The 27,275-nt window shown below is 38.9% G+C and overlaps 1 protein-coding gene across 6 annotated transcripts in view; it reads left to right on the top strand.

The window, feature by feature from the left end:
• The first annotated feature begins 399 nt into the window (after positions 1-399).
• Positions 400-27,275, top strand: part of acaca.S (acetyl-CoA carboxylase alpha S homeolog) — a 232,533-nt gene continuing 205,657 nt past the window's right edge. For 2 of the 6 annotated variants that reach the window (XM_018249417.2, XM_018249415.2), the window contains exons 1-3: positions 405-616; positions 4,109-4,341; positions 24,947-25,079. In XM_018249417.2, the coding sequence (XP_018104906.1) occupies positions 4,115-4,341; positions 24,947-25,079 (360 nt within the window). In that variant the 5' untranslated portion in view covers positions 405-616; positions 4,109-4,114. Of the gene's footprint in view, positions 617-654; positions 1,335-4,108; positions 4,342-24,946; positions 25,080-27,275 lie in introns of those variants that run through there. The other 4 variants (XM_018249416.2, XM_018249413.2, XM_041583890.1 and 1 more) reach the window with 3 other exon arrangements.

Raw genomic sequence — 27,275 nt, 5'->3', positions numbered from 1 at the left:
GTACACAACACACTCTAGAAACTGCTCCCTGGCATCCCCCCTGTTAATGGTCACACACTGCAAATCTGCAGATCACCAGGCCACGCCTCCAGCACTCATGTACAGGCACCCTGCATTCCTCCAGCAGCCCTGAACACATCCTATAGCTTTATTATCCTTGTTACCCTGTTTGCTGCGTCACACCACTGTCCCCCAGCAGCTCACATTTGCCCCTAAGCACAGCGCCCATTGTGACCCATATGAACTCTCAAAATTTCCCCCCTACAACTTTGCAGCAGTTCAACCCGGCAACTACACAATTCTACATTCCACAGCGGCCAGACCCACACTGCATCAGCCCCTCCCTCCCCACAGCTTGGTCACATGGCTCCTACGTCACGGTCTCATTTGAACCAATCTGTTGAAGGCTGTACCATTTGCACTGAGGTAACCCCGATCACACCACCCCTCTGTCAGATTGTGAGGGGGCGTGTGGGGAATAGGCTTTAGGCTGGGCAACGTGAATTCACCTGTAAACAGAGTCTGGGCAGCACCATCATCTTGCTGTAGGGCTCCTGTCATTCATTCCGGCCGTCCAAGTTGCTGGGGGAGGTTCTCGCTGATCTTCTTTACGCAGGTGAGTCGCTGACGTTGGAGTTCATGATTTAATACGGGGCATGGAACGTTTGGTGGCACTGATGCACAGCCCAACCATTTCCCTTCACTCATGAGATATTCGGTAACAACAGGGCATAATTATCAGCCTGCATCCGTACATCAACTCAAATTAGTCCTGGAAGAGATCTCCATGTCATTTTGAATAAACACAATTATTTTAACTATTTTTATGAGCAACCCCCATTGTAAGATTATCATGTAGTTCCTATAAACCTGACAGTACACATGGTTACAGCTGATCACTTATTAGGCCATTTGCATACAAACCAGTTGGACAAATGCATGTTCATTCTCCCAGGCAACATGTGTACTTTGTTATACACGTCCAGTGTTCGTGTGGTATGGCAACTCTATCTTGTGTCTGAACAGGTCACACTGCTTCAGCCTGTGTTTACTTCCCTGAGAACATAAAAAGCTTCCAGTTACCTATGTTCTGCATGCTCCAGTGGGAAATAAAAGTTGCGCCATCCCTTTGCAGCTCAGTAAATGAAATGATCGGAGAAGTTGATTTGTATGAATACGTTTAGAAAGTTTTATCATGGATTGCGGTTGCATTTGTGAGCACTCTGTGACATGTATGAAGCACATGGTGCTAGCACAAAAAAAACATGTTCTGAACTTCCTGGGTTGCTCATTGCTGGAGCTGGAATAACTTGTACTTAACTAAAGAATGTCAGGTGAGTACAGAAATAGTTACAGTCTAACCACAAAAGAAGGTGGGTATTTCTATATGTGCACACAACTGCAGTTTTGTTTAATTTAGCAGCTCCAAGTATAACCAACTTGACTTTTTTTGTGTTATTGGACCACAGCATCCTCCACCAGCCAGAGGATGTTGGGGAATGTTGTCTATTGCAGTTCAGCTGAAAGGACTGCATATTCCTATGTTGCACCTTTACGGGTATGTTTGGGTGTCTGATTACTGGCTGATAAGCGGAGTTGTCAAAAAATCTGCAAGAAGGCATATTTGCAGTGTAAATTATCTTTCATCCTATGGCTGGCTTTTAAAAATAAGTATCAGCATTGCCTAAAAATAGGCTACATAGCACTTTCAGGTTTGCAAAGAAAAGAAATAGGTTCAGCATGAAAAGTGTGTGTATGTATATATATATATATATATGTATATATTTACTTTATACTGTATATGCATATAATGTTTTACATACAGGGCCGCCATCAGAAAACACAGGGCCCGTACGACAACATTTTTTGGGCACGCTGGCTCCCAAAGCCCTGCCCACCCCACAGTAAAAAGGCCACACATTCATCAGAGCTAAAACAGTAAACCCTCCCCACAAGTTATAAAAAGCCATTGGCGGTTAGTGCCTCCCTACAAGTTATAAAAAAATAATTAGTGGCCAGTTCCCCTACAAGTTTAAAAACCACCAGTGGCCAGGCCCCCCTTCCACAAGTTAAATAAAAAACATTGGTGGATTGACCCCCCCACAAGTTATTGAAAGCCATTTTTGGCCAGGGCCCCCTTATAGGTAAGAAAAAATGGTGACCAGGCCCCCATATAGGTAAAAAAAAACATTGGTTGACAGCCCCCCCATACGTTAAAAAACAAATATTGATGGCCTGGGCCCCCCACAAGTTGAAATAATCATTGGTGGCCAGGGTCCCCCATAAAAGTTAAATAAAAAACATTGGTGGTCAGGGGTTTAAAAAAAATGATCATTGGTGTTCAGTGGAACTTACCTTTAAAGAGCATGTAAAGGCAAAAAAATAAAATCCCATTTCTACTTTCTTTAATGAAAAAAAACCTATCTCCAATATACTTTAATTAAAAAATGTATACTGTTTTTATAAGAAACTAGACTGTATGCAGTGAAATTCCCCCTTCATTTACTGCTGTGGATAGGAATTGTCAGATGGTCCCTAACTGCTGAGCAGGGAAACAATCATACTTATGAACAGCAAGGGGAGGCCCGCCTTACTTCCCAGCCATGCAGAACTCAAGCAGCTTTGTTTATGACAATCCCTAAGCAGCCCAGACCACACTGAGCATGTGCACAGTCTTAGTCTTGCAAAGATGTTTAACAAAGTTACAAGATGGTGACCCCCTGTAGGCAACTTTGAAAGCATAAGTTATTTGTTTGATTAGGCTTGTGGTGCAGTAAGTTCATGTTTATATTTAGTATACAAAATACAGCACTTCTAGCCTTATTCTATTTTAGACTTGACATGCCCTTTAAAGGTCCTCTTCATTCTCCTCTTCTTGGCTCCATTCAGCAGATAAATATATACTGTATATGTAACTAATATAATTCACCTCAGCGGCAGACCCTTTCAGACGTTCCCATTGGGGCTGGCTGGGTAAGTTCGAAAATGCAGACCCAGCCTGAGGGGGGAGAGACAATGGTGAGAAGCCCACAGCCTCTCTATGACTCCAACCACCATGATCTATGTGGATTGAAGACAAATTAAAATATAAACAGTAGCCCAGCGTTTAGCACTGATGACTTAGAATGTAGGTTGTTCAGGGACTAATATAAATGATGAATCCAGGTAAAATGTTTAAAATGTTAGCCAGTGAAAGAGTTTTAGGGCATGAAACATAACCGTGGTGTAAGCAACTGAAATGTTCTGAAATCTTACTGTGATTATACTAAAGGAGAAGTAACTCTTTTATACTTGCCTGACACACCAGGCTTGTGCTCCTATCAGCAGAAAACGGCACCAGGCCAGGGTTCTTCCAGCGAGCACCACGGAGCGATCCTCTTCCTGCTTCTTCTTTCTTCTCACGACTGAGCTTGCGCAGTAGAGAAAAACTGGACTTTAACGAAAGAGCCGGCTATTTCATTCTACTGCACATTCACCTTTCCCGGGAAATTTGAAAAGCAAAGAAGTGAAGAAGACAATCGCTCCATGGTGCTCGCTGGCAGAACCCCGGGCCTGTGCAAGTCTCTGCTGCTGTTTCTTATCTTTTTCTTTCATACCCCCAACACTGCCAAAAAGTTGTGGTAAGATTGTGGTTAACAATGTAGTTTTGAATTTGCTGTGATTACACTGTGGACATGTTTTTAAAGTGCAGACAGAATTTCATTGGAATTAAAAAAAATTTAAATGCACCTGGAGGAATTGTATGAAGTCTGGGATTGCTAGTTTTTGGGGCAATGTTAAAATAGTGTTTAGAAAAAAATGTGCACCTGTGCATTTTCTCTCTGAAAAACGCCCCATGGTTCCGACAGAGACACCATGCATGTCATTGCTTACTAAACAGCGTGTGGATTAAAGTGTCAAAATGTCAAGTGCCTCCTGTTTGTTGAACAGCTAATTTAAGGTGAGAAATGGTGCATGCTCTTAACATGAATAAAAAATTAAGAATCCTACCAATGGCAACTTTTTGGGGTATGTTTATTGGATTCTTAGGACAGTTTAGGGAGCATTTTTGTCATAATTCTGTAATTTGTTGCATTATAACCTCTATCTTTTGTCTTTTATTTTATAGAGCAAAATGGGGGATTCTTTGCCTCAATGTAAGTTGCTTGATCAGCATTCCCATTTTATCATTGGTTCTGTGTCAGAGGACAATTCAGAGGATGAATTTAGCTCAATGGTCAGAGTGGACCTGGAGGATAAAGAGAGATCTTCATCTCCAGCATCCATTGCCTCCACAACCTCGGATACCCTTTCTGACATGGGGTTCTCAAACTATCAAGAGAATCTTGCTTTGCAAATGAGGTATGTCTTTTTTATGATACATTATTATTTATACATTTTCTTTTTTTTACTCTTTCTGAGGTTTTTAGAACCCTAAAAATATTTTGTTGTCCTTGCAATAAGTGGTGTTAAATAAATGGGTAACATATGCCCAGTAGACTTTTCATCTGGTATAACTTTTGACAGAAGCATCCTGCAGGCATGGTAGAATCTAATTTCAATCAACTGGAATGATTCTACAGGATGGGTAAATACTTTATTTCTTGTGTCATCCCCAATTTGGCATTTATGTGCTTCTGGTCCAGGGTGGCACACCTGGGCATCATGTCATCTTTAGTAAGTACAGACCATTTGTTCCTTTCTTCTTCCCTGCCTTTCTATATTGAAGTTCACTTGCTTACAGTTGTTCTATCATAAATGTGTTGGGAAAGTGGTAGCCCACCAATGACCTTAGACCTGCTGGTGTCTTTAAAGGATAACTCAACCCCCTCACTAATAAAAACCCCTTCCCAGCACCCTACATACCCCTCCCTGCTCCCCCCCGCATAGGTGATAACACATATAAATGCCCCTAATCCTTTATGGGGGGTAGTTGACTTCTCCTTTAAACGAGAGGGAAAGTCTCGGCCCGGGGTTATACCAGTGAGCACCACTGAGCGATCCTCTTCCGGCTTCTTCTTTCTTCAAATTTCGCGGGGCAGATGCATGCGCAGTTGTTGTTCTACTGCGCATGCGCAACCGCGTGAAAAAAGAGGAAGACGTAAGAGGAACGCTCTTTGGTGCTCACTGGAAGAACCCCGAGCCGGTGCAGTTTTCTGTTGATAGGAGCACTGGCCCTGGGTTTCAGGTAAGTTAATACAATCACTTGGGGGTGCCTAACATTTGGCACCCCCAAGTGCACGAAGACTTTCCTTCTCCTTTAAAGCAGCCCTGCAGACTCTACAGCCAGATTGATATGTTGGACAAGCTCAATTCAAGTCAATTCTTTGGTCCCATATACAGATAGGGCCGCTCCTAACATTTTTATATATTTTCAGGCATTTTCAGTTCATATATGACCAGCTTTGGGGTGATGGCACTTGAGGAAATTTGTCACCTGCAAATAAATCCCCACTACAGTGGGGGCGAGAGATCTGATCTCCTTCACAATTTCCTGCATTTAGGCCAGGTTGCCTGAGATACTTGCTGCAGTCGTTGTTATCCTATCTTTTTCAGAAGATTTGTCTCCCTCAGTATCAAAGATTTAACTTGAAGCATGTGCCACCAAGCCTTAACCTAGTTTTTCTCTATAAAGCAAGTGAAAAAAGTTAAACACTTTTAGTATTTAAGCTCCCATTCAATTTATGTATAAACACATCCTGCACTGTGGTTATGGGAAACAATACTTTTCTGGTACAAATATATTCCTATATTCCTAATAAACACTATGCCACCCACACCAGGACAAAGTTCCCATTGACACAGCGAAGAATAAACAATTTACACAAATCTTTGTGGTTAATGGACATACAGTCATATGAAAAAGTTTGGGAACCCCTCTTAATTCTTTGGAGTTTTGTTTATCAGTGGCTAAGCTAAGTATCAACTTCCTTTTAATATATAACATGCCTTATGGAAACAGTAGTATTTCAGCAGTGACATAAAGTTTTTTGGATTAACAGAAAATATGCAATATGCATCATAATAAAATTAGACAGGTGCATAAATTTGGGCACCCCAGATATATTACATCAATACTTAGTTGAGCCTCCTTTTGCAAATGTAACAGTCTGGATTCTGGATGGTGGTATTTTTGACCATTCCTCCATACAAAATCTTTCCAGTTCAGTTAAATTTGATGGCTGCCGAGCATAGACAGCCTTCTTCAAATCATCCCATAGCTTTTCGATGATATTTAAGTCGGGGAACTGTGACGGCCATTCCAGAGTATTGTACTTCTCCCTCTGCATAAATGACTTTGTAGATTTCAAAATGTTTTTAAGGTCATTGTCTTGTTGGAATATCCAACCCCTGCGACTGCGTCATTTCAACTTTGTGACTGATGCTTGAACATTATCCTGAAGAATTTGTTGATATTGGGTTGAATTCATCTGACCCTCCACTTCGATTTAATTACATACAACTGAATACTGCTTCACTAAAAATCTTTGTTCAGAAAACACCCCGGTACTCAGATGTTCCTGGGAAATGAAAGACATACCACTTTTATCTTTTTTTTGTTGAAAGTGTAGTAAATTATTATGCAGGCTGAAAGTTGTTCCCAAACTTTTTCATATGACTGTATGCTTGAACTAACATTATCCCGTACCGCTGGTTGGGGATCACTGTTCTTCACATTTACTTATCTGTCCAGTTTCAACTCTCACTGCAGTGTTTTTTTTTATTTTTTTATGAATTTCAACTTTTTATTGGCTTGACTAAATCCAATCAAACATTTCTGAGAATCCCTGATTTTGATTCTTGAGAAATCAATACATTTTTGAATGCGAGTCTACAGTATGAACTGTATTCTTAGTTCTGAGGTGCAGTTACATGGTTCCCCCTGCTACTGTTCTGCAGCTTGAAAAAAAATAAACAAACATTTGTATCTGTGAACTACTGTGCATACAAGGCTGCTTTGAATCTGTTTTTAAGGAGCTTTCTTTGAAATTGTATAATATATACTTGTTATACGTGTTTGTGTGGTAGAACATTATATAGGAGTCCCTTAGTAAGCTATGCTGTTGACATTAACCCTGGCCTGGGCCTTTAGAGCTTTCTGGGCAGTGTCTTTCAGACATATTTTCATCAGGTTCACCTTTGAGGCTGATATATGGTGACTCCCCCCCCTAACTATTAACAAGTATTTAAATATATGAAAACTGTTTATCCAAAATGTTTCTATAAGTGACCTTCATTAATCTAGGACAGAAAAATGCATTTTACACAGATATTGTTTTAATTTGCCCCCCTAGAGTGAAGCATTGTTCTACATAGTGTGTGTGGTACATCTTTGTATTGGGCTAATGGCACATATCGCCTGTCTTCTCTGACGGCTTGGGTGTACACCCATGGAGTAGTGTCTGCATCCAGTTGCATGCATGTTGTGTGAGCTTTCTATTGGAGACCGTTCAGGTCTTTCATGATTCAGGCCCCACCCCACCAAATAAACATTGTCTGTCAAACTTCCTGAAAACAGAGGCCTCATGAAGTGCACCTGCCTTACTTTTCATTGTATCACTGGTTTACATATAAAGCTATACAAACTGGATTTGTTTTTAGTTTACAGGGTTACTTGCTCAGCCTGCTTGTTGCTGCATCTTTACTATGGACTTCATTCCCTGACAGTAATGCATGTATATGCACATTAAAGGGGTGCTTCACCTTTAAGTTAACTTTTAGGGGCAGATTTATGTGTGAATTTAGAACTCGCCACAGAAAATCTCACCCACTTTCTATTCTTTCCTGTGGGATTATTAGAATTGTATTTATCAGTGGAGTTCACTATTTGATAAATATGCTTTTAAAAATCCAATAGGAATGAATGGAAAGTGATTGAGTTTTTCTGTGGTGAGTTCTAAATTCACACTTTGATAAATCTGCCCCATAGTATGTTATAGGATGGTTAGTTCTAAGCAACTTTTCAGCTGGTCTTCATATTGTTTTTTAAAGTTTTAGAATTTGTTTGGAGTTTTTTTTCTTCTGACTCTACCCAGCTTTCAAAAAAATGCTCTTAAAGGAGAAGGAAAGCTACGGAGGCATTTTATTGTCAATAGATTAGCTGCAATAGTGCAAGCTAGAATGCTATATTTATTCTGTAGAATGTTTTACCATACCTGAGTAAAAAGCTCTAGAAACTCTGTTTGTTTAGGATAGGAGCTGCAGTATTAATGTAGTGTGACATCACTTCCTGCCTGAGTCTCTCCCTGCTCTGGGCTCAGATTACAGTAGAGAAGGGAGGGGGAGGGGGAAGAGGAGCAAACTGAGCATGCTCTTGCCCAGGGCAATGAGGTTTAAGCTGAAGGCAGGAAGTCTGATACAGAAGCCCATGTGTACACAATAGAAGGAAAGAAATGCAGTGTTTCTTTTGACAGGGGACTCAGAGCAGCACTACTTTTGGGGTTTACTGGTATATTTTGATGGACCTTTCTGATAAGGCTTACTTAGTTTTAACCTTTCCTTCTCCTTTAAAGGCTACACATTTCTTGGAATTGCTACTTATCTTTTGGACCTAACCAGATTGCTTTAAATTGCAACCTGAGAGCAGATGAATAAAAAGCTAAATAACTCAACAACCACAAATAAAAAAATTGCAATTCATCTCAGAATATAACTCTTTACATCATAGCAAAAGTTAATTCCTTTAATGCTATCCTTTCTAAACATTTTGTGTAGTTTTTTCCTAGTTAACCTATTCCCTGCCATAATATTAAAAGTTATTTAGTGCCCTTTACCACTTTGAAATGTAAAGGCACTTTATAAATACATGTTAATAATAATAATAATAATAATAATAATAATAATAGCAGTAATAATAATAATAATAAGCTATTGCTTTGTCTGTGGACAGTTCTTACTCAAATTTCTAAAAAAAACTAATTGTTCTTAATTGTTTTGCCTTAATAACACTTGTATAAATAAATGTAGTTGTTGTGTGTTTAGTATTCTGCAGAAGGGTTCGAATTTAGTTACTAGGTAATTGTGCCAGTACTGCACAAAACGCAAGCTTATTGTCCTTTCTGAAATAAAACTGTGATCTAGCATAACAAGACAAAAATAAATATAAGAGAATAGCCCTACATGTCCCTGAGTGGAAACTATTTATTAATATAGGGTACCCATCCCATCAAAACACATGTGGGTTTGTGATGCAGTATGTATCTGTTACAATGGGATAAAAGTAAATATGACTTACTTTCTTTACTTTCTTACTTTTCTTCCTTTACTTTTTTTTTATTTTCTGTCCCTTCTCTTTTTCTTCTTTGAGTATTCCATCTTCCAACTCCTACCTATTGAGTTGTGTGTACAGGTATGGGATTCATTATCCAGAAAGCTCCAAATTACAGAATGGCCGTCCCCATAGACTCAATTTTATCAAAATAATCCAAATTTTTATAATTGTTTCATTTTCTCAGTAAAAATAAAAAAAAAGTACTTTGTACATGAACCGAATTAAAATATAATTACTGATTATTGGAAGGATCCTATCAGGTTTATTTAATGTTTATTTTCTAGTAGACTTAAGGTATGAAGATCCAAATTATGGAAAGTTCTGTTATTCGGAAAACCCCAGGTCCCGAGCATTTTGGATAACAGATCCCATACCTGTATATGTCCATTATCCGTGATCTATCTTCTGTCTCTAAACTTCTTTCACTAACCTCCTCCCTAGGCTTATCTTTGTGCTCAGACTCCCCCTCTCACTCCAATGGTAATGCTCTGGATCTCATATTTACCAGACTCTGTTCAACCTCCAATTTTACTAACTCCCCATTTCCCCTCTCTGATCACAATATGCTCACATTTCAACTCTTACTAACTCCCTCCTCACCCCCTGCTATTCCCCAAACACGTACTTACCGTGACTTGCAAGCTGTAGACGTGTCACATCTCTCTTCTTCCTTCGACTCTCTTCACTCTAATATCTCAGCCATCTCATGTCCTAATGTGGCTACCTCTGTCTACTATAGTACTCTCACCACTGCCCTAAATGAGCTTGCTCCTATAAAAACTAAACGTTCTCGACCCAAACCACTTCAACCTTGGCATACTGCTCATACAAAAGCGCTCCAAAGACACTCACGTGCACTTGAGCGTCGCTGGCGCAAATCCCGTTCAGAATCAGACTTTTGGAGCTACAAATCTGCCCTGCGCTCCTTTAACACCAGCCTCTTCCAAGCCAAACAAACATACTTTACTTCACTCATTAACTCCCTTTCTAAAAAACCAGCACAACTTTTCTCCACCTTTAACACTCTCCTTTCCCCTTCTCCACCCCCTCCATGCACATCTGTCTCTGCTCAAGATATTGCTGAGCACTTCAAAAACAAAATTGACACTATCAGAAGGGACATTACACTACTCAACCCCCCTAGACTTCCACCACCCTCCCTCCACACTCCCCAGTCTCTCCTGTGCTCCTTCACCCCTGTCACTGATGAGGAAGTCTCAAAGCTTCTGGCCTCTTCTCACCTTACCACCTGCCCGCTTGATCCAATTCCCTCAAAACTTCTCCGCAATACCAATCCTTGTCTAATCAAAGCCTTAACTCACCTATTTAATCTTTCGCTCTCAACTGGACTGTTTCCTTCTCAACTAAAACATGCTCTTGTCACCCCCATTCTGAAAAAACCCTCTCTTGATCCCTCCAATCTTGACAACCTCCGACCTATCTCTCTGCTACCTTTCATCTCTAAACTACTTGAGCGCCTTGTCTACAACCGACTTACCTCATTCCTCTCTGACAATAACCTGCTGGACCCCCTACAATCTGGTTTTAAGCCACAACACTCCACGGAAACTGCCCTGACTCGACTAACAAATGACCTTTTAACCGCTAAAGCCAACAATCATTTCTCACTACTAATACTGCTTGACCTCTCAGCCGCATTTAACACTGTAGATCACCCTCTCCTCCTCCAGTCCCTCCAGTCGCTTGGCCTTCGTGACACAGCCCTGTCCTGGTTCTCTTCTTACATCACCAATCGTTCCTTCAGTGTCTCCTACAATGGAGTATCATCTTCTCCCCAACCTCTTTCTGTTGGAGTTCCTCAAGGCTCTGTCCTGGGACCATTACTATTCTCCCTCTATACTTCCTCCCTTGGCAAATTAATAAATTCATATGGTTTCCACTACCACCTCTATGCTGATGATACTCAGATCGATCTCTCATCTCCTGATCTCAACCCAGAACTCCTAACTCGCGTCTCCTCCTGCCTGTCCGATATCTCTACCTGGATGTCGCAACGCTACCTTAAATTAAACCTCTCTAAAACTGAAATGGTTCTCTTTCCTCCAACTAACACCAGTAGCATCCCCGAAGTATCCATCATAGTTAACAATTCCACTATCACCCCCTCTCCCCAGGCCCGGTGCCTTGGGGTTATCCTAGATTCTGCCCTGTCATTCACTCCTCATATCCAGTCACTTATTAAATCATGTCACTTCCACCTAAGGAACATATCCAAAATACGATCATTTATCACCCAAGACGCTGCCAAAATTCTTATTCACTCTCTCATCATATCGCGTCTAGACTACTGTAACTCTCTTTTAATTGGCCTCCCCCTCCAGAGACTGTCAGCTCTCCAGTCCATAATGAACACTGCTGCGAGGCTCATACACCTCGGCAACCGCTCCTCCTCTGCCTCGCCATTCTGTCAATCCCTGCACTGGCTTCCGTTACCTTTCAGAATCAAATTCAAATTAATGACACTGACTTTCAAAGCACTTCACAACTCTGCTCCACCCTACATCTCTGAACTCATCTCTATATACTCACCCACTCGCTTACTACGCTCCTCTACTGACCTGCTACTCAGCTCTTCTCTCATTACCTCCTCACTTGCTCGCATTCAAGACTTTGGAAGGGCTGCACCCCTCCTCTGGAACGCTCTCCCACGGTCTGTCCGACTTTCTCCCAACCTTTCTGCTTTCAAAAAATCTCTGAAAACGCACTTCTTTCTAGAAGCCTACCCTCACTCTGCTTAACTACCAAACGCAACACCACATACAACACCACATTTCTCAACCACTTACTTCGATCTTGCCCACTCCCACACCTTGTGTATTACTCCCTTCCCCTTAGACTGTATGCCTATGCATAGGGCCTTCCTCACCTCTTTGTACCTGTATTGATTGTGATGTTTGTTACTCCATATATTATATATATGTAATTCATTTGATGTAGTTGTATAATCACATTTACTTTACAGTGCTACGCAATATGTTGGCGCTATATAAATACATGTTAATAATAATAATAATATCTTGTAATTCCCACCTATTAAAATTGTATGACTGGGCTTAAATTTGTCCCTTCAGCTGGGAATTTTCTCCCAGAAAAAGCCACAAAGAGTTTTTAGATGAATGACCTTACAAATCTGACCCTTTCGGAGTGACAGAGGTTTGAAATGATGCAATGCATGGGTTATTTTAGAGTGTCAGACAGTTTGCACAATTGTTTGCATGGTTGTCTGGTTCATCTTATCACAAAAGCAGTCGGCTGACCATGGCTTATTCAGAGTTATTTGAGGTTGTGTTTTCATGTGAATGAAGCCTATGGCTCATGTGGCACTTGGTCCCCTTGTTTAATTAAGCTGCTACAAATTTCCTTCCAGTAATTATCTCTTGTTAAGGAATGTTGTAATTTCTGTGCTTAAGATGGCCATACACAGCAGATTTAGGCTGCCTATTTGTCACCTTCAGATCCAGTCAGCAGCTTATCTACCGATATATGGCCCTTACCTGATTTCCTCCCTCACAAATATTTTGCCAGTTTGAAAATCCTGTAATGCGAGGGCTGCATTGGCATGCCAAATGAGCAAATCTTAATGTGTATAACCTATAAAGGCACATGATTTTCAAACAGAAAATTGTGCTAAATTGTACAAGTGCCAATGTTGCCAATGGCAAGAATCAGGTATTTCATTTTGCTACTTGTAAATTCCTGGCTGAATGATATTGCCACCTGGTCTTGTGCAATTTGTCACCTGTGTTTGTAAATCAGCCCCAAAATCTAAGGGGATTTAAATAAAAAGAGATAAAATCCCTTGTGTGCCAATACTTTAAAGTGTTTGTCATGGGAAATCTACAATTGCAGGTATAGGATCTATTTTCAGAATGCTTAGGTCATGACATTTTCAATTTTTGGTAATTTGGATTACCAGCATTAAGCAAAATTTTTGGCCTGCATGAGTGCAGGCCAAAAAACAGCCCCTCGGATCTTGACTGTGGTCTTCTGTGTCTACACCCAGAGCCACTGTGTTGGCCTTGGTGCAGACACATGGAGCGGTTTTGGGGGCTGAAATCCGCTCTGTGGGGTATATTTATTAAAGAGTCAAGTTAGATATCACAGCAGTCCTTTAGAAATTCGACCACTCTGCATTCATTTATATGGAAATTTTAAACAAGTTTTCACTCTAGAGGACTGTGACAATCTCTAACTTCACTTTTTGATATATATACCCCTGTGTGTCTGCACCCAGGCTGATGCAGTGACTCTGAGTACAGTCACAGGAGAAGACAAATGTCCATGGTCGACTGATTCTTTTCCTGCATGAGTGCAGGCCAAAAAACAGCCCCCCAGATCTTGACTGTGGTCTTCTGTGTCTACACCCAGAGCCACTGTGTTGGCCTGGGTGCAGACACATGGAGTGGTTTTTGGGGCTGAAATCTGCTTTGTGGGGTATATTTATTAAGGGGTCAAGTTAAATATTGCCGCATTCCTTTCGAAATTCCACCACTCTCCATTCATTTCATAACCAATGAACTTCTACTAGCAAAGTCTAAAGGTCACTATTCCATACTCATCCTACTAGATCTCTCTGCAGCCTTTGACACAGTTGACCACCCACTCCTCCTAGACATTCTATACTCAGCTGGCATTCATGACACTGCTCTTTCATGGTTTACATCTTATCTGTCTGACCGTTTCTTTAAAGTTGCCGTCTCTAACTCTACTTCTACTACGTTCCCTCTCTCTGTTCTCGCTCTATACTACTTCGCTAGGAAAACTTATTCAGTTGTTTGGACTTCAGTATCACCTTTATGCTGATGACACCCAACTCTGCTTGTCTTCTCCTGATCGTTCTAATTCTGTCCTTTCCCAAGTTACAGACTATCTCTCTGCTGTCTCCTCCTGGATGTCACAGCGCCACCTGAAACTGAACCTTTCAAAAACAGAACTTATTATATTTCCTCCAAGATCTTCCCCTTTCCCTCAGATATCACTCACTGTAAACAACACCACCTTTCATTCCACCACACAGGGACGCTGTCTAGGAGTTATACTAGACTTGCATCTGTCTTTTTCACCACACATTCAAACACTTGCAAAATGTTGTCGTATTCAACTTCGCAACATTGCCCGAATACGACCATATCTCAGTTCAGAATCAACTAAAACACTGATTCAGTCTCTCATCATCTCCAGCCTTAATTACCTACTCCTCTCAGGTATTCCAACAAGTCACCTTTCACAACTCCAATCTGTTCTAAATGCGGCTGCTAGACTCATTCATCTATCTCACCGCTTTACATCAGCTGCTCCCATATGCATGTCCCTTCACTGGCTCCCAGACTCCTCTAGAATTAAATTCAAATTACTAACACTCACATTCAAGGCCCTTAATAATGAAGCCCCTCCCTGTATTTCATCTCTGATATCCAAATACACTCCTTCACAAAACCTTCACTCTGCTTCTGATCTTCGCCTCTCTTCTCCTCTCATCACTTCTGCCCATTCTCGTCGACAAGACTTCTCTCGGGCGTCTGCTTTTCTCTGGAACTCTCTGCCTCGAGCTGTCAGACTTTCTCCTTCTTTCCAAACTTTCAAGCGCTCCTTAAAGGCCCACCGAATTAAAGAACTTATTCAATTTACCTTAATTAATCAATCATTGCTGTATCAAAAATCACAAAATTGTTTCTAAAATCCTAATGTCTCAATTGTACCCTAACCTTTACTTTGTAAACTCAAATTTATAGGGTCCTGTTCTCTGTAACCCTTGTTTGTTATCCACCATTTATTCAGTTTGTTATAACTAAGGTAAAGCACTGCGTATCGTGCCGGCGCTATATAAATAAATGATGATAATTTCTATGGGATTCAATGAAAGTGAAAGTTCATCCTGTGATAAATACTCCTTTAAAAATTCCATAGAAATGAATGGAGAGTGATGGAATTTCACTCTAGAGGACTGTGACTGCTAGCAGAGTCTCTTCTCTGTTTGTGTCCGGAAGCATTGTGTTGGCTCTTCATTTTGGTGAAGAAAAGCAAGACTTTTCATTGTGAGCTAAAATCCCCTAGTATGCTCAAGCTGGGGCTGACACAAGTCTTCTGAACGCTAACATAGAAGAGGATCCTGCTAGCAGTCAGGAGCTAAAATCGGCCCGTGGATTTCAGCAGGCTGATTTCACCCCGTCTGGTCCTAGCCTAAATAAAAGGAAATCATTTTTAAAGATTTATGTACTTAAAATGGACTTCATGTGAGATGGCCTTCCAATAATTTGAAGCACCATGGCTATTAAGTTTCCAAATATGAGAGTTCCCATACCAGTAAACTCGTCATGTTTTTGGGTCTCTTAATTTAACAGTATTCATACTGACCTTGGTATGGGGATGTTGAACCGACGATGCCGATGATTATGTATTGTTATTTTCCACACATTTTGTCCATTGGGTAGTATTGAAAATGTTATCTTCTTATAAGGACCAGCGCAAGGTGTTTTGGCAGATGAGGAAGTGGGGAGGTGGGGGAGGTGCTTCAGCTCCTGAGCCCACATGTGCGACAATGGCAAGTTGTTTAAGAACAGCTTCTGTAAGGAAAGGCCAAAATTAAGTAAGCTGTATCACAAATGTCTATATAAATACAACAGTAAACCCTCAAAGTTTTGCTGCTCTAAATCCTCAAATCCTCAAAAAAAAAACACATTTCGAGAGACTCAGGCAGGAAGTGATGTCACGCCAAGCTAATATGGCAGCTGCTATTCTAGAGACAGAGAGAGCTTCTAGAGCTGTGGACTTGGGTATGGTTAAGCATTCTGCAGAGTACATCTATTGGCAATAAACTGCTTTGGTAGCTTTCCTTATCCTTTAAAGGGGTAGGACACCTTCAGACCTTTTTTTTTTTTTTTTTAGTTCTGTTGGTTTCAGATTGTTTCACCAGAACTAAAGACTTTTTCCAATTACTTTTATTTTCTGTTTGTGAGCGATTTTCTAATATTGAAGTGTAAAATGTAATTTTTCACCTTCTTGCAGACTCGATAAAATCGATACATTTGTTATCTTTGTCTCTGCTGAGCAGAATCCCTGAGTTTCATTAAAGGCCGCTGTTAGAATTGATACAATAGTTGCTAAATATTCTCCAGATGCTACAGAGAAATTTATCAACTAAATGTAGCGTTGTAACAGTTCACATTCTGCCCTGGATCACTGACCTGCCAGACAAACACTACAGACAGGAACATTAAACTTGAAACATAAATTTTGGGCAAACGGTAAAAAATAAAACATGGAAAACAATTGAAAAAAGTCTTTGTTTGTGGTGAACAACCCCTTAAAAATGACTTACAGTAATAATTTTAAATATGTGACCCACAGCTTATTTGACTGGCTCTTTCTCTCCAGGGCTTTTCTTATACACATTTGCAATTCAGTCAGCTATTGAGGCAATGGTACATAGGGCTACATCTAGCACTGTAAGCTCCATGTTATTGGAACATGGGCTCTGACCCGAAAATTCAGCAATGTTTCAGACTGCCTTGAGTCTTTTATCAAACTTTTAGTTTGATAAAAGACTAAAGGCAGTCTGAAACTAAAGTACTTTCAGGGGCAAATTTACTTATGGTCGAATATCGAGGGTTAATTAACCCTTGATATTCGCCTGCCGAATGGAAATCCTTCGACTTCGAATATTGAAGTCGAAGGACTTACCGCAATTGGCTCGATCGAACGATCAAACGAAAAATCGTTCATCGAATGATTAAATCCTTCGAATCGTTCGATTCGATGGATTTTAATCCATTGATCAAACGATTTTTCTTCGATTTAAAAAAGCTTGCAAAGCCTATGGAGACCTTCCCCATAGGCTAACATTGACTTCGGTAGGTTTTAGGTGGCGAACTAGGGGGTCGAAGTTTTCTTTTTAAAGAGACAGTACTTCGACTATCGAATGGTTGAATAGTCGAACGATTTTTACTTAGAATCGTTAGATTCGAAGTTGAAGTCATGGTCGTAGTAGCCAATTCGATGGTCGAAGTAGCCAAAAAAAACATTTGAAATCCAAAGTTTTTTTTATTCTATTCCTTCACTCGAACTAAGTAAATGGGTCCCTCAGTGTGGACTTACATTGAACGATTTCCTAGAATGTTTACAAAATTATGTGACAGAAATAATCTGTTCCAGCTAGGAATAGAGACAAGCAGTGTAGGGCCATTCATGCAAATACAGTAGATTTCTAGCACAGGGTCTTCTGTGCCTCCCAGTCTACAACGGATTCTTTCACATGCATGCAGCAGTCAGACCAGGGTTATTAAAGTTCAAACACACACGCACACTGCTTTCCTTTCCCAGCTACAGATTCCACCAGCTCAGAGAAGTATAGAAAACCTACTCATGCCAGCAGTCTTGTCTTGAATAAGCCGTGATGCATGCTCACCCCATGTATGGTGCAGCCAAACAGAATAGTGAGCCTGATCATGCTAGTTGGTAGGCGGGGTTTCAGCTGAACTTAGTTTGGCAGCTAAGAGGGGTTGAGCAAGATGTCAGATCTGTCCCCAAAATTTCTCATGGATGAATGTTCTTTCTGTGCTGTAGTTTATTTATTTAGCTTTTTGTCTTTGCCAATCCCACTTGCATTGATGTTTGCATGTGGCATGAAGTGTTACTGGTAAGTAGTGCTAATGAGTAGTAGTATAGAGGGTAGAATAATGAGCTAGTGATAATGAGAATAAAATATTTAAGGACAATAAAGAAGCTAGCTTCTAGTTAGACCACCAAAACATTTTTGTTTTTTCATTAGTAGGCATAGGATATTCAGAAATCCCTTATCCAGAAAGCTCTGAAATACATTAATGCCATTTCACATTGTAAGCAAACAGTACTATTTTACCTTGTAAAAAATAAGAATTGTGTACTACATAGTTACTAAGCTAGCATAAATCTACATTGGTGGTAAAATAAATTTTTTTAAGTAGACTTTGGAGATCTAAATTATGCAAAGACCTCTAATCTGAGAAACCACAGGCTTCCAGCACTCCAAACAATAGATTCATACCTGTTGCAACATGAAATATGGCACTTAAATCAGAGAAGCCGGTTCACTAACTCAGGTATTACATTGCACCAATACTATTATTCATAAAATAAATCCAGTATTGGTTTTCTAACTTTTTTGAAGCTGATCAAGACAAATTGGTGAAATTTAGCACAATATTATTAAATGAGTGCATCTGAGTTTTCTATGTATTTGGGACAGTGAGCTGAAAAGAAAAATGATGGATAGAAAAAATGCTCCACAAAAAGCTTTTGTCCCAAATTGTCCTCAATCACTTGTTAAATGCAAAAAACCTGCCTAAAACCGGCCATAGAAATTAATTTGTTAGTCCTTGTACCACGAACGGATGGATAGCGATTGTTGTCATTCTACTGCCACATCTGTGGTTAATATGCTGATTATACATTTCCTGTAATAATTATACTGGCACATGGGGTTAATATGCAGACTTTCCATTGTCTAAAGTAATAATACAGGTATGGGATCTGTTACCCGGAAACCCATTATCCATAGAGCTCAGAAATGTCTAGAGTTAATGGAGAGCTCATTGGCTGTATACAATCATTATACTAGCTGGTCTGGGGTTTATATGGTAATCTATTTTCTGTAGTAATTATACCGACATGCCTGGGGTATGTTTTGTTAAAATGGGTGTGGTATTTGGGTGTGTTCACAAAGTGCAAGTAGCCAATAACATTTTCACAGCACTGCGCATGGCAGATTTTCATGGTTTGTTAAACCCCCCTAGTTATTCAATTACGTAAGTTGTGAGCAACTTTATGGGCTTTGCCAATACATTGGTTTCCTACAAGCTTGGCACCAAGGCTTAGTCTTAGGAAAACAGGTTGTTTTTGCTTGATGAGTTTGCCACCCCCCTTGAAAAAAAAGCTTTAAATTGTGCCTTACAACTAGCAAGTAAATATACTGGTCCAGTAAGCACAGGACAGCCGTCAGTGGGGAAGAGGGGACACTGTTGTCTGTGTAGCACAAAATTACATAAATTGCATAAATTTTTTTAAAATGTATGCAATTCATGCAACTTGACAAAAAACTTTTGTGACTTGCCTACAAACTTGCATTATTTACATAGAAACTTGGGTAACTTGCATATCAAACAGTGACTAGGCAGAGCAGGTTGATGGAGGTGGGTAGGGTTTAAAGTAAGGGCACTACACTGACCCCCAATGGGTTGACTTGATTTTATTAGCTCAATTATTATTTTTACTATTTATACAAACTACTGCTGACAAGTTATTGAGCCCCACAGCAAGATAATTTACATTTTGCAATTTATGGAACCTATGTAGAAACTTGCATAACTTCAATAACAGACAATGACACGCATAGCAATGTGAAAGGGGCAGGTGGGTAGGGATAAACCTAGGATGAACGCCACTGACCCCCAATCAACTGACTGACTTATTAGCAAATCAATGGAACTATTTATATGAACTACTTATAAGAGTAACATCAGCTATCTATATTATCTATATTTATTTACAGAATGAACTATCTTCTACATGAACAAAAATGGATTGACTAATTATTGGGCCCCTCCGCAAGATCACTGGGCCCTTATACTTTGGGAACAAAACTTTTTTCATATATTGCAACTGCTTGTTAGTCAAAATCTCCCTATAGTTTCACCCCCCAGCAGTTCCATGGATTTGTGAGCGTGTATCATAGTAAAACAAATAACACATTCATCAAGTTTAACCTTTTTTCTAGCACAACCTACTTAACTGCTAGTTTGTATAGCATATACAAGGGTAGTGGCCACAAATTTTGTTACTATGAGCTTGTATTCGTGGTGGGTACAGACATAACTTGTACAGGGCCACAAAGTTTATAATGATGGTAAACTTAGAGGTACCTTGGGGTAATAATAACAGATTGCATGGACAAAATGACCAGATTCCCGACTGTGTTACACATATGTGGCGAGCTTAAGATAGATAATGGAATAAAACATGTGACTGATAAAAGGAGCAGATATAAACTTATAATACACAAAAACTATCAATAGCTTGTAAGTTATATCCTTATAAACGGTGAGTTCTGATGTCATTTCTGTCACATGACTCACTGAAATTTGTGTATTATAATAAATAAAGTACCCCCAGTTGCAAAATATGAGGATATTAGAAGTTACCTCGGAGTTCCATGACCTGTATAAAAACACTCGGCCTTCGGCCTCGTGTGGTCTCGTGTTTATATATGGTCATGAAACTCCTCGGTTACTTATAATATCCTTATATCTTACCAGAGGGGGTACTTTATTCACTATATATTTCTAAGCTTTCTGGTAGTTTTAAGTGGTTAAGCTGTTATCTAAACAGATGGCAATCTCTTGTCAGTCGTTCTGGAAAAAATGTATCCAGAAGATGGCAGACCAGTACTGCTTAAAAAGATGCCGCTTTTGGGCATGAGGCCCTATGTTAAAGGTGAAAAGCTTAAGCAATCTTTATTTTCTCTCTGTATGCAATACTGTCTGTTTCACACAGCCTGAGACATTTATTTTTTAGAAAAAATTGCATTAACTGTGTTTGTGAAAGAGGTGCAAACACTCAAAAACAGTAGGCTCTGAGCCTGGAGCATGGAGGATTCTGCTAATGAACATTCTGTAAACAACTACTACTTATTGTTGAGGTAGGCTGCTAGTAGCTGTGAAGTGTTTATTATGGTAGTCATTTTTGTGCTGAAATGTTGGTGCTTCATTACCTTTTTCCTAGGTTTTGTCGGACTGGGACACCAGGGGCCCACCAAAAAACTTTAGACCAGGGGCCCACCCTCTGTATTATTTTTCTTCTCACTCAACCTCTTTTCCTATTCTGTTTTCTTTACATACTATAATCTATTGTTCCATCTATTCAGACCCTTTGTTCTCAGAAATAGGGAATGGCCATGAAATATGCCAAATGTTTAGAAGCAGGAGGGCCCACTGACACCTGTGCCCACCGAGAGATTTCCTGGTTACCCGGTGGGCCAGTCCGACACTGATAAAATGGCAGCAGTTTTAAAAAACAGAGCTTTCAATCTAAAGACATATATGTAAAGAAAAAGTTAAACCGTCATATTGTTGCAGTAACTATAGACAGAAATAATTTGACTGTAAATGTTTCCTTTTGTGTTTAATGTAAAACAAATTATGGACATTACACACGGTATCCAAAAAGGACTGCATCTGAAAAAGAGAAACAATGGTATTTACTGAAGCCAAACAATTAAGGCAAAGACACCTGAAGCAGTATTTCTTTAACCGCATCAGCTAGCGCTCGGATAGTAAAGTCTAAGGTGGTTATTTATCAAAATCCAAAAAAGTTCCCACTTTTTTCTTGAAAATAACTCTAACCAAATGCACATGGACTTTCCCCCCTATTTATCAATACATTTTCACGAGTTTTTCTTGTGGGGAAAAGTTCATAATAAAATCGTTTTAAAAATCCAGATTTTTTTTCTCCGAAATAATTGTATTTTCCCAAGTAGAAAAAATTGGAGCTTAATAAATAACCCCCTATAAGTGCTTTTTGAATTAATTTGTTTTTTAATTAGCTGTTATACAGTGATATTCATAATGACATTCACACACACTATGGTCAGTTTTGTCAGGAACCATTTAACCTGCTTGTACAGGATGAAATTGAAGTACACAGAGGAAACCTATGCAGATATATTTTTTTTTATAACTCTTTATTTAGAATTTTGTCAAGCAATTATGAATAATTGTAAAGTCATGTTATTTTTCAAATACTAGTAGGTGGTTCCATGGTCTATTACGCACTATAGCATATTCTATTCCCCTGGAGTAGGTGCTGTTTATATAGACCATTTAGTTAGCCTATGCAGTTATTTTTAACTTGTTCTAGGAATTATTTTAGTCTACAATTTGCAACCTTGAAACACTTTTGACCAAGCTTTTCTTTATAACCTTAGCTCAATGATAATGTCTGTTACAGCACCCAAGAGTCCAATAGAAACCTCTAGTAATGGTAGCATTAGACAAAACAATGCAACATGTGTATTGGTTAGATTATATTTTATTCATTACATCAATACAAAAGCCTACATAATTTAAATACAATATCAAGTATATATATTTATTATTTCTTTTTTACATCATTTGTACATCATCTCAAGAACTCTTTTTCCCCTCTCTAATATTTCAAAATGTTTGGAAGACTTTCCTTTTTACCCACAAAATATATTCTCCTAACTCAAGATATAGAAGTTCCAAATGTATTTATCATTATATCTTAATGGGTCACTAATACATAAAAAGATTCAAAATGCCCCATACAACTCTTTATAAAGTTACAAAGACCAAAGTTTACCAACTTACGCACAGCTAATTGAAATGTGCTTGTTAAAAAATTTGTCTTTTTCCAAATTTGGACTTTTTCCAAAATATAATTTACCAACTCAGGCCTAATGATGTCCTAATATTTCATAAACATAAATGTTTCATAAATGTTTCTAATATAATTAGTTAGCCAAAAATGTAATGTATAAAGGCTGGAGCAGGCCCGGACTGGTAGTCAGTTTCTGGCAAATGCCAGTGGGGCTGCTGTGAGATACCATTGAAAATCACTATTAAGTGGACTGGCAGGAGGCTATTTTGGCCTGTGTGTTCTTGAAATGCCAGGGCCTATTTTGAATCCCAGTCCAGACATGGGCTGGAGTGACTGGATGTCTAACATAACAGAAGAGAACACAACTTCCTGCTTTGTAGCTCTCTAACTCTGACTTAGTCAGCAACTTTAAAGGAGATTTCAACCCTTTAACAAAAAAACCACCTACACCCACCCAACGTGCCCCCCCCAAGTCACTGATTGGTTACTGCCAGGTAACCAATTGTTGGAAGACAAGAGAGCTGAAAAGCAGTAAGTAGTGTTCTGTTCTGTGATGTTAGCCATCCAGTCACTCCAGCCTTTATACATTACATTTTTGGCTAACTAACTATATGGGATTTGTGTGCAGCCTATCTATTTACCCAGTTTTTATTTTTATATACTGAACAATTGCTTAAATACTCATATGGGGGTGGAAGATGTAATATATGTTTGGACTGTCTTTTAGAAAATCCAAGTGCAATAGTGAATAATAGCCTTTGTGTATAAAACATCCAAACTATTTATTTCTGCTTTTCTGTACTTTCTTAATCTTAAACAATGTATCACAAACAGCATAAATACAGAAGAAGCAGACCCTGTAGTTTTAGGGGGGGGGGCAGTGAAGGCATTATTCATAAGCAATTTTAATATATCTTGGTAAAATTGGTCAATTTATCAATATTTTTATGCCCTAAATTTAATTTGCTGTGGGGTCCAGTAAAATCTAGTTACAGTACTTAAAGCATTGGCCAAATTCAGTAAATAAATGTGAATTTAAAGGGATTCTGATCAGTGGTGTAACTAGATTTGTATGGTGTCATTTTCTTCTAAATTACACTGTTTAAACTGCAAATAATCCACTCTACCATGTAAAATGTAATTCCTAACCAAAAAAGTGTATTTTTTTTAGATTTAATATTGGTGTGTAGGCAGCTATCTCTGGTCATTTTGGCTGGTCATGTGCTTTCAGAAAGAGCCAGTGCTGTACTATGGAATTGCTTTCTGATAGGCTATTGTTTTTCCTACTCAATGTAACTGAAGGTGTCGCAGTGGGACCTGGATTTTTACTATTGAGTGCTGTTCTTATATCTACCAAGTAGCTTTTATCTTGTGTTAAGAAACTGCTATCTGGTTACCTTCCAATTGTTCTGTTGTTAGGCTGCTGGGAGGGGGGTGATATCACTCTAGTATAGCAGTAAAGATTGTCAGATTTCAAAATTAAATATTAAAAAAATCAGTTTGCTCTTTTGAAAAATGTTTTTTAGTGCAGAATTCTGCTGGAGCAGCACTATTAACTGTGTTTTGCAAAAAAAACAGGTTTTCCCGTGACAGTACAAGGAAAGGTAAAACCACTGGTGTTTTCGAAGTTGCTAGAAACCCTATAGTTATTTTAATCAGTTACTTTAGAACCCAGGATGAAGCCCCATTTCTTCCAGAAATCCGCAGCCCATGGTAATTTTCTTATCACCACCACACCACTATACGCATTCAGTGCTTCAGAATTCTCAGCAACTCCCTGAGGAGAGCATTCACTGTACAGAAATTCCTTGCTGATTTCTGTACTGCACACGGACAAGCACAGAGGGTGCTGAGGTACTGGAAAAGTTTGGCAGAAAAGGACATGGGGGTTTTCCATTTTGGAGCACCGTACCTTGTGTCTAGTGATGGGCAAATCTGATCCATTTTGCTTTGCCAAAAACCTCGCAAAATGGCAAAAATTTGCCGAAAAGCATTGAAGTTTATGGGTGAGAATTTCTTTGTGATGCACAAGGGGTCGAGAGAATTTTTTCTGGTTCAGGAATTAAATTTTATATTGTAGAGTGAATTATTTGCAGTGTAAACTATGTAATTTAGAAATAAAAACTATACCATAAAATCATGACATAATCCCTTTAAATAAGATTGTGTAAAATGGCATTTCTGTATTTCAATACTTTCTGAATAATGGGTTTCTGAATAATAATAACATTTCAACAATTACCATTAAATTTCACATTCTGTTTTATGATATGCTTATTCAAACTTTTCTCTGTTTTTCTAAAGGCCCAGCATGTCAGGTCTGCACTTGGTCAAACAAGGACGGGACAGAAAGAAAATGGACTTGCAAAGGGATTTTACAGTTGCCTCTCCAGCAGAATTTGTCACTCGTTTTGGGGGGAATAAAGTTATTGAAAAGGTAATATTTTAAATCGTTTTTCTATTTTTGTTTGGTTTAACATACAGTAGAACCCCCATTTTACATTTTTCAGGAGACTAGCAAGAAATGGTTTAACATCTGAGAAATGCTATAAAGTCAGGAAAATGTATTATACATTATGGAGTACAAAACAATGGTGTAAAATAAGGGAAAACTTAATTGTATTCTGTCATGATTTGTATGGTTTTGTTTTTATTTCTAACTTACACTGTTTACACTGCAAATAATTCACTCTACCATGTAAAATTGAATCCCTAACCCAGCAAGTGTATTTTTTTAGTTGTATTATTGGTGTGTAGGCAGCCATCTCAGGTAATTTTGCTTGGTTACGTGCTTTCAGAAAGAGCCAGCAGGATGGAACTGCTTTCCGGCAGGCTATTGTTTCTCCTATAACTGAAGGAGTCGCAGTGGGACATGGATTTTTACAATTGAGCACTGTTCTTATATCTACCAGGGAGCTGTTGTTATCTGATTACCTTTCCATTCCTATTATTCTGCTGATGGGATGCTGGGGGGGGGGGCAGGGAGGGTGGTGAGATCACTCCAACTTGCAGTGCTGCAGTAAAGAGTGACTGAAGTTTACCAGAGCACAAGTAACATGACTGGGGAAACCTGGGGAACTGACAATATGTCTAGCTCCATGTCAGATTTCAAAATGAAATATAAAAAATCCTTTTTCTTTTTTGAAATCTTATTTCAGCACAGAAGACTGCTGCAGCACTATTAACTGATGCATTTTGAAAAAAACATTTTTTCCCATGACAGACTAGTATCCCTTTAAAATCAGGGGATGCAAAATTGATGTGCTGATATTTTACTCATTTATCCAGATTAATGTTCTTGTCTTTTTTATTTATTTATTTTTGTTGCTGATTGCTTTGTAACTTTTGGCCGGATCGCATGAAATTGCTCAATATGACTAGTTAAGGGAGCAGAATGTCCCCTTGAGGACTGACTGTGCTGACATTAGAGTCATATTTACAGATTAAAGGAGAACTAAAGCTTAAATGAAGAAGTAGGCTAGATATGTTGTATATTACGTTTTGGGCTTTTGTACCAGCCCAAGGCAACCACGGCCCTTTAGCTGTTTAGATCTGTGTCTCCAAAGATGCCCCAGTAGCTCTTTTCTGCTGATTCACTTTTTGCTCTGTGCGGCTGTCCATTATTCATTTTAGGGACTGACTCAAAATATACAGTACACGTAGATTATAAATATCACAATATAAGACTGATTCATAATTAATGCAGATAATTACTACATAACAGCACATAAACCCATGCAGTTAGCATCAGGATTCAATAATCAGCCCTGTAGCTTCAGTTTATATTACAGGCCAGCCTCATTTTCTGCTTGATAATTTGTGCGACCCCTAAGTTTAGCTTCTAAACAGCTGCTCAGAGCCCACTGAGCATGTGAGTGTCGCAGACACTTTTGAAGATGGTGACCCCCTGTGACAAGTTTGAAATCCTGAGAATTCTGATGATTCTGAATGTATATCAGAAAAATTGTTCTTATCATTTATGATGCTGTTTATTTGAGGTAATTAATTTTGCAGCAAAATTAAGTTACCTGTGAATGATAATAATGACTAATTAGACACTAAACAACATGCAATCCATCATATTGATCTTGGCATTTTTTTATTTTTACAACCTATGCCACAGCTATGAAAGTTATTCATCATGCTTGTGTCCAGTGATTCCATAATGTATTTAATTTTAGGCCTGTGAGGACTAAATGCATCAAATAACTAATTTACATTGATATCTGATATATTTATTCAGTGGAATGTATTTGTTTTGGTGTGTAAACAAATGTTATTTTATATATCATACGTATATTTTATAAATGCAAAGCCCTAGGTATTCAACCCCTACATATGTTCTTTATTATGAATTATTATTAAATTATGAATAATAATTTATGCCATAAGCAATATTTCTTGTGCCCGTCTCTATTAAAGGAGATATATATATATATATAAATAAAACAAGGGAAAGTTGTGCTCACTATATATATATCATATAGCATCAAAATTATCCGGCACTCCTAAAAAAAAAAAAAAAAAAGTGCCTGGGTGCAGTCATAAAATATTAAATAATCGAACAACATCCACAATCACAGGTCTTAGAAAGTGAAAAGGTTATTTATTAAAAAGAACTAATGTTTTGGCT

This window comes from Xenopus laevis, chromosome 2S (assembly GCF_017654675.1).
Source record: "Xenopus laevis strain J_2021 chromosome 2S, Xenopus_laevis_v10.1, whole genome shotgun sequence".
NCBI classification, from domain to species: domain Eukaryota; kingdom Metazoa; phylum Chordata; class Amphibia; order Anura; family Pipidae; genus Xenopus; species Xenopus laevis.
The sequence above is the reverse complement of the archived record's forward strand: the minus strand, read 5'-3'. Positions and strand labels throughout refer to the sequence as shown.